Source organism: Acartia tonsa, chromosome 11 (assembly GCF_053477335.1).
Source record: "Acartia tonsa isolate MP-2025a chromosome 11, ASM5347733v1, whole genome shotgun sequence".
Classification (NCBI taxonomy): Eukaryota; Metazoa; Arthropoda; class Copepoda; order Calanoida; family Acartiidae; genus Acartia; species Acartia tonsa.
The window spans coordinates 21,484,509-21,496,745 of NC_137270.1; the positions used below are offsets into that span (position 1 = coordinate 21,484,509).

At 33.0% G+C, this 12,237-nt stretch overlaps 1 protein-coding gene across 1 annotated transcript in view; it reads left to right on the forward strand.

Annotated features, from left to right (window-relative positions):
• LOC145332633 (uncharacterized) overlaps window positions 1-12,065 on the forward strand; it is a 27,979-nt gene extending 15,914 nt beyond the window's left edge. The window contains exons 13-24 of the mRNA XM_080177642.1: window positions 422-507; window positions 986-1,095; window positions 2,155-2,199; window positions 2,451-2,543; window positions 5,921-5,999; window positions 7,041-7,130; window positions 7,898-8,006; window positions 9,259-9,312; window positions 9,489-9,584; window positions 9,782-9,856; window positions 10,868-10,990; window positions 11,820-12,065. Of these exons, the coding sequence (XP_080033768.1) occupies window positions 422-507; window positions 986-1,095; window positions 2,155-2,199; window positions 2,451-2,543; window positions 5,921-5,999; window positions 7,041-7,130; window positions 7,898-8,006; window positions 9,259-9,312; window positions 9,489-9,584; window positions 9,782-9,856; window positions 10,868-10,990; window positions 11,820-11,921 (1,062 nt within the window). The 3' untranslated portion in view covers window positions 11,922-12,065. The remainder of the gene's footprint in view (window positions 1-421; window positions 508-985; window positions 1,096-2,154; window positions 2,200-2,450; window positions 2,544-5,920; window positions 6,000-7,040; window positions 7,131-7,897; window positions 8,007-9,258; window positions 9,313-9,488; window positions 9,585-9,781; window positions 9,857-10,867; window positions 10,991-11,819) is intronic.
• Window positions 12,066-12,237: the final 172 nt, after the last annotated feature.

The window sequence follows — 12,237 nt, forward strand, 5'->3', positions numbered from 1 at the left end:
CAGTGGTTGAAACGTTTGGACACCCAACTTAAATAACTAACCAAACAAAATTTAAAAATCCCCAAAGTTGTTAAGTCAACGAATAGGCAAACGTTATTATAAAACTTTGGGGACTAGTGAAATATATGCCCGATGCCCCCCCCCCCCCCTCCCTGCTTTATGTGTCACTCTACACTTTGCTTCATAAAAATTTGTTTTTAGTAGCGAAACAAGGGTATCAAAATTAAATTTCCCATCGTTCTAATGGATTTTTGTGTCTCTAAATGAAAGAACAAGTAACATTTTTTTTTATTTTCCACATATTTATTATTGACTTCAACAAATACTCTTTAAATCTCATTATTCGTGTTCATTTGCATGATTTTTTGGGCTTCGCATCTTATGGATGTTGTTATCATTATTATAACTGGACTATTTTCAGGAGCATTCTAAATTTTCGTGTGACCAGTGCCCATTTGTGTGTGACACAAAGAGTCAATTAGAACATCATATCAACGGCAAACATTTCAGGAAAGCGTCATTTTTTAATAATAATATAAATGTATTTGATTTTTGATTGACTTAAGTTTTTCAGAAAAGTTTTTGGTCCGGTGTTGCGGTTTTTCTGATACTAAATTTTTTTCGAACCCTTTTTTCCTATTTACATTTTGTAACATATAATTTTTGTTGAACCTCTAGAGTACGGAATTCGCTCTGACAAGGTCTTATATTTGTGTATCTCTGAGTTAAATTTGCCAATGAAGTGCATGATTACGCGGTCAAACGTCCTAGAGAAAACAAACTCTTTGATTGCAATATCTTTGACCCAGACCCCATTGTGGAGTGTGGATGGTAATAAGTTGCGCCTGTTTGGACCAAGGCATTCCATTACTCTCACTATTTATAACAAGATTAGAACCTTTCACCTACCTGACGCAATGTTTTACGCCATAGTCTTATTGATACTACAGCTGTTATTTTGCTTTTCTAAATGACCTTTCGTATCCAGTTTATTATGTGAATTATGCAATGATGGTAGAGAATATGAATCCAGGTCTCATCTGACCAAGCATAAATCAAAAATGCATGGTATCCGGAAACAAATTAAAGCTGAAGGTATGTACATACACTCATTAATCTTGTTTTGTAGTAAAAATATTCCCCTCCTTTCATAATTGTTTCACTTAGACATACTTTTGAATTAAGCACGCCCAAGGGTGCGGTTGCAAAGGGGTTTTTAAAAGCGAAGCTTTTCTATAATTAGGGTCGGTCCGTCCGTACGTCCGTCCGTCCGTCACGGATAGTTTTTTTCGTTAATTTAGACATGTTAGAATTGTCCTATCGATTTCAAATTTTGCATGGTGATTCCTTTAGTAGTTAGTTACGAGTTAGAAAGCGTAGCAACTCTATAATCATTACCAAAATGTCCGTACGTCCATTTTAAACATGTTGATTTTTTACTTTTTTAAATAGCTTTTTTCGTTAATTAAGGCATGTTAAAATTGTCTTATCGATTTCAAATTTTGCATGGTGATTCCTGTAATAGTTAGGTACGAGTTAGAAAGCGTAGCAACTCTATAATCATTACCAGAATGTCCGTACGTCTATTTTAAACATGTTGATTTTTTTAACATTTTTAACAACAAATTTGTATGTGACCTAATTATCCGATTTGTCTGTTTTTTGGTATACTGATTCCTGGGACAACAAAGTACAATATTATAAGCAAAGCAACTCGATAATCAAGTCCTAAAAATGTAAGTATGTCCATAATCATTTTCCTGTATGAAGCAGTTTTTCAACAAATTTACTTTCAATTTTGCTTTGACTCCTATACATTCGCATTCTGATTATTCAGTTCTGACATTATACAAGTGTTAATGTCCGTTTGTCCTACCGTTTCAGAGCTTCGCTTTTATGGATGTTGTCATCCTTGTTATTCTCCATTCTCACAAACAAATTGTTGAAAAACATTAGATTACCCCCCCCCCAAAAAAAAAAAAAAAACCTTAGAAACCCTTGTTTCAACCCACATCCCACTATTCATCTGAATTTTGTCAATACTAATACTTTTATATTTTGCTTATTCATTTCTGACACTCGTTCGTTTGCCCTACCTTTTCAGAGCTTTACTTTTCTATTATGGATGTTGTCATCCTTGTTTTTTTTTTACAGAAATGTGTCAAATTTGTGGGAAAACATTCACCAAAAAAGCTATCAAGGAAAACTGTTATAATTTTTTTATTTAAAGAAAACCTAGTTTTGTTGGTCATTTAGAATATTAAATCAGCTGTTAGTTTTATGTTCAATTAAAACATATGAATACCAATACAGAAAAAATATTTGATTTGTTTATCTTTTTTGGCAATAGATAACGAAAAATTTTGGAGCGGTTTGTGCGCCATTAATTCCACCCCCCCTCAAAAAAATGTACTTTATTTTTCTGTACAATCTTTATAACTGTTTTGTACAGAAGCATTTGAAAACGGCACATTCCAAAAATTTTCAGTGTGATAAATGTAAATTCCTTACTGCCTGTGAAAACAGCCTTAAAAAACACCAAGGTAATTTATATTTCTTTTAAAGAAAGGATAAAAATAGAAATGATTATTTAAAAACAATTCCAGTATAGCTTTAAAACCGATTAATATCCGCTGGATTAGACCCGGTTCTCAGCTTCGTCTGCTAGGAGACTAACTTTTTTCATGGCATTCTATGCACTAGTGACCAAAGTTTTTGATATAAACCAAGGAAAGAAAAGTTGCACAGGTTTTAGTACCCTATATATTACCCCGTCCCGGATTTGAAAAATTTTGTTAAAATTTTTGCCCCCAGCCAAAATATGGTTGATTTATGCATAAAAATGACCCATGCAAAATATTTTTTCTGTAATGCAAAAATTGCGACGGTACAAGCACTGCAAAGTTTTTAAAATCTGCAAAAAACCCTGTTTTTATGGCTTTTTTGGGGCTTTTGTACCATCCCAATTTTAAAGATTTTTACAAAATTTCAATTCGAGTGTGTTGATATATACCTGAAATTTACCAAAAAAAATGGGGGCAGTCTCAATTATAACATATGAAGGTGTAGCAAGTAATCTTCCAAATACAAAATTGTCAAATTGCATACATATATAATAGGATTGGGCTGGATACTTTTTTGGATGGATACTGGATATCTGGCTGATTTATAATGCCGGATATCCGGCAAATATATGTTATTTTGCCGGATATCCAGTTATTTGACCGGATATCCGGCATTTTGTCCGGATATCCGGTTATTCGGCCAGATATCCGGTTATTCGGCCGATGTTCTTTTATTCGGCCAGATATCCGGTAATTTGCCATATAAAGATTATCTGTCATTAGAAATCAACCGGATATCCGATATCCAGCCAAAAAAGTATCGGCCCAACCCTATTATATATGTATGCAATTGTTTCTTCTTTACAGTAAAGTTTCTGATAGATCCAGGGAATAATTCAGTTATTACCACTTAAATAAAATTAGAGGATCAACCCTTCTCTCAGGTGCCCAAGAGTCCTTTAGGAGCGTTACCGCTAGAAAGTAATATGGAGAAGCTCTTCTTGTGAAAATTAGATAATTTTTAACATTATCTTTTTATGTGTCATTATTCATTGTTTATCTCTGTTAATTTTGTATTGACTTAATGGAAAAAGATGTCTCAGCTTATAAAAGATGCTCGGTGCTTTCCCTCAAAGTGTCTTTTGATCACTGACAACCCCTCCCTCCTTATATTAACTTGCAATGGTCCCTGGTACCCAATATAAACTATCCTAACCTGACCTTATATAATTAAGAAACAAACTAGAAAGTATCCCTTCCTTTTTTCAAGGTCGGGGGGTATGTGCTCGACTTGGCACTTGGGAAACTGGCAATAATTTGCATTAAACTCACGTCTTTAATATATCAAAAACTAAAGCTATAAAGCAGAAGTACCGATTGCAGAGTTGCTACACTTTCTAAACCCTTATTATTACAGGAATCATCAACCAAAGTTTTCAATCAAAAAATTTCAACTTGCTTAGATTAAATAAAAGAGCTAACCTTTACGGAGTTCGTTCATACTCATATTATAGAAAAGATTTGCATTTAATAAGTATCAGAAATAGATTGGACAAAATAGGTCATTTAATACACTAGTCCTAAAAGTTTGAAAATAACCTTTTCTTATTCGTTGACTTAATAACTTTGGGGACTTTCAATAAATTTTGATGGATTGGTTTATTAATTTGAGTGTTCAATCGTTTCTACCACTAATTTTAATCTACAGAAGGGTTAATTTTGTGTATTATTAGTGGGGATGTACATCCATTTATTAGCCATAGTCTTATCCCTTAGATACTTCAGTAACATGTTATTTCTTGTTATGTAATAAAAATGAAAGTGTTATTATTAGACTTTGGGTACAGGGATCTAGAGAGATAAGACAATGGCTTTTTAATTTATTTGTATATCCCATGATGATACACAAACTGACCCTTTTTTGTTGAAAACATAGTGGTTGAAACGTTTGATCACTAAACCTAATGAACCAACCAATTAAAATTCAATAAAAGTCTCCAAAGTTGTTGAGCCAAGAAATAAATAAAATGTTATTATAAACCTTCCGGGACTAGTGTATTAAACAGCCCAATGTCCCCTCCCTCCCTAGTTATTATTAGACTTGTGATACACTCTTGTACAGTTCAGGGAGGGAGGGGACATTGAGCTGTTTAATAAATTAGTCCCCAAATTGTTATAATGCTGTTTTCTTACATTTGGGTTAAAACATTGGGGAAATTCAGTAAATTTTATTTGTTTGATTTATTAAGTTGAGTGTTTAAAAGTTTCAACTTCTAGTCTTAATCTACAGGAGACCCTTACTGTTGATTACAATAGGTGGTTGGAACATCTTATTAAACCAATTAAAATTTCAAACAATCTAAAAAGTTGTTGAGCAAACAAATGAAAAAGTTTTAAAACTTCGGGGATTAGTGTAATTAACAGCCCATTGTGCTCTGCCTCCCTAGTTATTATTAGACTTTTGGTACACTCTGGTATAATTCAGAGAGGGAGGGGAAATTGGACTTTTTATTTCACTTGTCCCCAAAGTTTTATAATTGTTTTTCTTATTCATTAGGTTAACAACTTTTGAGAATTTTATTGAATTTTGATTGGTTGGTTTATTAAGTTAAGTGTATAAACATTTCAACCGCCAAGTTTAATCTACAGAAGGGATAGTTTTGTGTATCAAACAAATTTCATACTTATATAATAGAGGTAGGCCGGATACTTTTTTGGCCGGATACCGGATATCTGGATGATTTAAAATGCAACATATTTGGTATTCGGCAAATTACCGGATATCCGGCAGAATAACCAGATATCCGGCAAAATTACTGGATATTTGCTAGATATCTGGCCAGATGTCGGATATCCGGCATTATAAATCAGCTAGATATCCAATATCCATCCAAAAAAGTATCCGGCCCAACCCTATTATATATGTATGCAATTTGACAATTTTGTATTTGGAAGATTATTTGCTACACCTTCATATGTTATGAATGAGACTGCCCCCATTTTTTTTGGTAAATTTCAGGTATATATCAACACACTCGAATTGAAATTTTGTAAAAATCTTTAAAATTGGGATGGTACAAAAGCCCCAAAAAAAGCCATAAAAACAGGGTTTTTTGCAGACTTTAAAAACTTTGCAGTGCTTGTACCGTCGCAATTTTTGCATTATAGAAAAAATATTTTGCATGGGTCATTTTTATGCATAAATCAACCATATTTTGGCTGGGGGCAAAAATTTTAACAAAATTTTTCAAATCCGGGACGGGGTACTATATATGCATGTATTAAATATACTTTTATTCTATGTAATATTTTGACTGTTATGACTATTTTTGATTTTATTATATATACTATTCTAGAGGCTAGACACAGCACAGCTCTGTTGTGTGACTTTTGCCCATATTCTACAGGGTGCAAGAGTACTCTAGAGCAACACAGGCTATTATTCATTCAAATTATTAAGGATTCAAAATTATATACTTGTAATACTTACTTAATGTAATATTGTTAAAGAGGGATTAACAATTTAAACTTTTCAGAAGAAGCGGTCAGTCATAAGCTTAAAGTTCTTTTTTGAATTCTGATCACTGTTATGATTTTGTCCATTACTCTGGAAAATGTAAAAATATTTTTTGTCAGGATTGTTTACTAGTTAAGGTGATATTTACACAATAAAAGTTCAATTTCTTTTTTCTGACTAGCGGCTGCGCTCCTAAAGGCCCCTAGTGGCACTTATCACTTTAATGTTTTTTTTTTTATTTTAAATATCTAATTTGAGAAATATCTCTCTATGTTTAGCTAAGGTGTTTTTTATTCATGTTTCTACGGTACTGGCGCCGGTCTGCTGTAATATTTCAAAAAAAAATTATTTATCTTGGGAGAGTTCTCCTTCCCAGGACCTATTAGAATCTACCCTGTAAAGGAGAACTATATCGGTTCAACGGTTAGCGAGAGCCCTCGGTACAGATAGAGACATTCTTTACTTTGTTATAAGTATATTGCTCTTATTATTAAAGTGCTCATCACTAGACTATAAAAGTTTTAAAGATTTTTAATCAATATAACAGATTTGAAATCTGCATAAAATTTTAAGGATTTTTTATAAAATTAGTTTTTTATATAATTCTTTATTTAAAGGCGCAAATACAAATTAAGTTAAATAATTTTGAGATCTGTGATTGGTGGATTGAAAACTATCTGCGCTCTGATTGGAGAGGCTTAAGTGACATACATCATTCAACCAATTAGAGCGTAGGTAGTTTCCAATCCAGCTATCCTATTGGTCAAAATTTATTAACTTAAATCGTATTTGCGCCTTTAAATAAAAAATTATATAAAAAACGAATTTTATAAAAAATCCTTAAAATTTTATGCAGATTTTAAATCTATTATATTGATTAAAAATCTTTAAAACTTTTATAGTCTACTCATCACCATTTAGATTCAAACACTGTAGTTATGAATAATGAATAATATTAGAAAGAAGCATACTGTAAAAATTGCATGCACAGAGTGTGATTTTATTACATACTCAAATTTGAAGTTGGATAACCACATTTTGGAAATGCACAGGAAATTTGAAAATCTTCATTTGCTAATAAAAATATTTTTTTAGGGCGAAGCTACGTTATAACCCATCTGTTCGTCAGTCAGTCCGTAACGCTATGGGGAAATGTGATTTTTTTCAGCTGCTATTTAAGATGGACATCTGAAATTTTTACTGCACATACCAATGACATATGCATGCACATTTAATCTATATATTGTATTATCAATCTGTCTGTCGGAAATACTTCAAAAGATGAAATTCTTATTTTCTTCATCTTGCATATTCTCTCATTGTTATGAGAACTGAATTTGTTGTCATTCTTGTTTTATTATAACAATGTTTTCAAAGTTTCAGCTTTGTATTGCAACTTAAAGTCTAGGCTTGGTTGATTTAAGTCAGCGTTGTGGAGATGGAGCCGGGAGCCTAGATGCCGCAATATTTGCTGGAGCCGTAATTTTCTTTATAAACGGCTCCGGCTTAGCTAAAAGAAGAGATTTTTTATTGATTATAATTTGGTAACTTTTGTGTCGTGTGCAAATGCCCCTTTTAAGTTTTTCAAGTCAATTTTTATCAAAAATGGAACTTTTAAAGCCTTCAAAAATAAAAAAAAAAGACTTGGAAAAAAATATGTTGAGTTTTTCTTGATTTTAGGTCGGAGCCGATGCCGCACCAAAATCAAACGGCTCCGCAACGCTGATTTATGCACAAATACCTTTTACAAAAATTGTGGATAAAATTAATTTTAAAAATCTGCCAAAAAATTAAATGCAAATGATTTTGTAATTGTCAGAGAAGAGAAAAAAGTATATCAATGTGATATATGCCAAAAAATTTGTAATTCAAGCGATGCTCTATGGAAACATAAAGAAACTCATGATGATTCAAAGAAGAAAAAGGTAATGGATATTAGGGATCTAAAGGGATAAGACAATGGCCGATAAATTGATGTTCATCCTCAATGATGATACACAAAATTACCCCTTCTGTTAGTGGTTTAAACGTTTGAACACTAAATTTAATGAACGAACCAATCATAATACACTGAAGTTTCCAAAGTTCTTAATGAAAAACGAATTAGAAAACGTTATTATAAAACTACTGTAATAAACAGCCTATTTGGTTGTGGGAGGTCAAAATCCCAATAAGAGCGGATAATTCATGTTTGGGGGCATAGGCGTCCAAGGGGGGGGGGGGGTAATGGGGCGATTACCCCCCCCAAATTTTTTTTTCATTTTACCTCCCCATTTAAAATTTACCCCTACCCTGGGGGTGCCGTAGGCACCCCCAACCATTTAAGAGGGGGTATTTACCCCCCCCCCAAACAATTTGGGAGGGGGGGTAAATACCCCCCCCCCCAAAATAAAAAATCTCTAATAAAAAAAATTTTTGCGCGCTTCGCGCGCATTTTTAATACTATACATTTAATAAAATTTAAATTACCCCCCCCAAAATTTTACCCCGGAGGTAAATTTTGGGGGGGGGGTAAACTAAATTTACCCCTGCCAACAGATTTCAGGGGGGTAATTACCCCCCCCAAGCAAATTTTACCCCCGGGGTAAAAATTTTGGGGGGCGTAAAAAAAATTTGCGGCGCGCTTCGCGCGCCATTTTACCCCCCCCCCCAAACACGAATTACCCCCCTCCTAAAAATTTTTACCCCCCCCAAAATAAAAAGCTTGGACGCCCATGTTTGGGGGATGGGTAAAAATGGAAAGAATTTTCTACTAAAGGGGTTAAGATTAAATGTGGAGTTATTTTACCCCTTAAATTTTGGGTTTAGGGAGAGAGGGTGGGGACAAAATCTAATTTCTCGTATTCATTCGAATCCGGTAGAGAGGAACCGGTTTTCATCCATACGAAAAAACTATGTCTAGCATCGTTTTATATCCAGCTTTCTACGAATATAAAAATGTATAATCATAAGATTAAAACCAGTTTCTATATCCGCGTAAAGCTGTTTATAATACGATGAAAGAAATAACTATAATTTCTTTTGAATAATTTGGGAAACAAAATCTAGTATATTTAATTATGTATTGTATAATTATGTTGAAAGAAATCAGTTTAAGGATAACTCTAGAAGAAAAAAGTATTTTCTTACGGAAAGGCAAATTGAATCATTTTTATAATTACTATTTTCTACTTTTAGTGTCCAGAGTGTGATTATACTGATTTTCGACAAAAGCTAAGAAACCATATAACCAAGGAATTATGACATCTAAAATAATTTTTGTAAAATAGTTAGATTTAACTAAAAGTTGGAAATAACCTCACCTCGTTAAATGCACTTCATGCAACTATCCCTTGAAGGATAAATGAATTTCGTGCAACTCCACCTATAAACTTTGTTAGCCTTATATGAATGTCATTAATTAATGAAAGCATCACAAAAGAGACAAAAATCAATGTACAAAATGTGATTTTATTGGATTAGACATAACTAGATTAAAGTGGCATATTAGTTATGTACATGAGGTAAAGTTTTTTTTTTTTTTTGGGAGGGGGGGAGGTGTGGCCCGCAGGGGTATTAAAAAATAATAATAGAGAAAGCTTCAACATGAATCTAACCATAAAATCGACTAATGGTGCTATTTTTGAAAACAATTGTCATCACAACCATATTACACATCAATATTATTATCTAAAATTAAATATTAAGTTATTGCATTTAGGGTATAAAGTTTGATTGTGATATATGCAGCAAATCCTTTCAAAGTCCAAGCGTTTTGAAAACCCACAAGTTAAAGGTAAGTTTTTGTACACATTAATGCATGTTTTAATAGTTTTAACCAATGACTGAATTACTTCAAAAGGGTGTTTGTTTTTTGAGCAGATTTTTGGGGACTGTATTTCGATCGAATTAATTCAGTTGTTGTTTGTTATGGCTATATTATAAACTTGCGATTTTTCTTGGTATGATGGTGGTACCCTGTGGTCCTACAAAAAAACTACACTGTAATGGAGAACCATATCGGTTTAGCGGTTAGCGAAATTCTTTGGTACACACTGCAAAGACATCCTATTACTTTTTTCATACCTACGGATTTTAATAATGATTGTTTTTTATAACTTTTGGGTGCTGCTTTAAAATTTATTTAATTCAGTATTTTATTCAAAAAATTAAAAAGGAGAAGGTACCCTCGCCCAAAATGATCCTAACCTTCCCAGGACCTATGAGAACCTTGGTTACACACAGAATGTCAGACACAGACATCCTTGAGCTTTTATATAAGGATTAGAATTTTAAAAAATCGGTTAATTCACATAAATTATTTTTAAAAGCGATGCTTTTCTGTAAGTAGGGTCGGTCCGTACGTCCATCCGACCGTCCGTTTGTAACGGATAGCTTTTTTCGTTAATTTAGGCATGTTAGAATTGTCCTATTGATTTCATTTGCATGATGATTTCTGTAGTAGTTTGGTACGATTTATAAAGCGTAGCAACTTATAATCGTTACCAGAATGTCCATACGTCAATTTTAACTTTTTTAACAACAGTTTTTTATGTGATACAATCATTCGTTTTATCTGATTTTTAAAGTACTGATTCCTATTACAATAAGGTACAATATTATAAGTGAAGCATCTCTATAATCAAGTTCTAAAATTGTCAGTATGTCCTTGAACAGTATTCTGTATTTTGTCTAAATTTGTATATTTATATTTTGTATATTCAGTTTTGACACTCTACAAGAGTTAAAGTTCGTCTGTCACACCGTTTCAGAGCTTCGCTTTTATGGATGATGTCATCCTTGTTAGGTACATGAAGGTGTAAGATATTCCTGTGACAAGTGTGACTACTCAGCCTTTAATAATTCTGAACTGCGAGATCATGAACTAAGCGCACATCAAGGATTTTCATACCAATGTCCTCATTGCTCCAGGAAGGAATAGGGGATAGTAAATCTATAAATATAGATGTGTAACCAGACAACTACCTGGATCCCCTTGTTGAGGACCTTTTTCGTCTGCTAGCAAATTACTTTCTGCTCTTTTATAGCGACTTGTTGTTAACTCATTAAAAAAAAGATATTTGCTGTTTTTATTTAAGGTTGTGCATTAAAATAATTGCAATCTATGCACAAAGTCTGAAGAATCAAACTCTTTTATCTATAATACAAAGTTTTACGATGTCTGTTTGTCTGATGCTTAATATCTCAGTAACCACTGAACTGATTGGGCTCTACTCTTCAGGGAATATACCTATTGGTCCTGTGATAGTTTTAAGCTATTTTCTTGTAGGATTGGACACCTCTAACCCCACCCCAAAATAAAAATTACACTTCCCCCCCCAAAAAAAAAAATTTCTTTCTTTTTAAAACTAAAATTTAAAAAGGGTGGTCGACTAACCCCCCCCCCCCCCTCCTTATAGAAATGCCCCCCCCCTCCCCCGAAAAAAATGTTTTTTTTACTCTTTCTTTTTAAATCTCAAATACAAAAATTAGGTTGATCAAACCTCTTGGGGCAAAGCCCCTAGTATTCTCTTAAAGTATAAGAATTAGCATCTGGACAATGCAGAGCGTTGAGGGTTCTTGGTAATTAATTCTGCAAAAGCTGACAGATAATAGTTATTAATCGAATCGTATTATAGACAACTGTCCGTGGATATTAAAATGAAAAATGTAAAATTAAAACCTAAAATTCTTCCGGAATTCAATTGGTTTCTAAGCCATACTGGAATAATAATATTCATCCCTTTATCCCTGATGTTAGATTGTTTGGAATGTTTGGACAATTATATAAGCATGGACTGAAGGTACATAAAATGAGACATAGAAGAAAAGAAGCTCAACAATATTTTGCCAAGAGATAGTTATCTTGTTATTTTATAAAACTGTCTATGATTTTATATGTAGTACAAGGACGTATAATCAACCCCCCCCCCAAAAAAAAAAATAATTAGAATTTATAAATTAGATTTTTGGTCTCCTCCTCCACATAAAATTTACCCCGGGGTGGTAAAAAATTTTAAGAGTAAATAAAAATTTTGTTCCTATCGTTTACCATTTCCCCCCCCCCCCCCCTTCGCTGAATAAAAAGTAAATAAGTATAAGCTAGGACGTCCTTGATGTTGTATACCTTTGTATTGTTTTATTTCAGAAAATTATGATAATGAGAAATTATATATT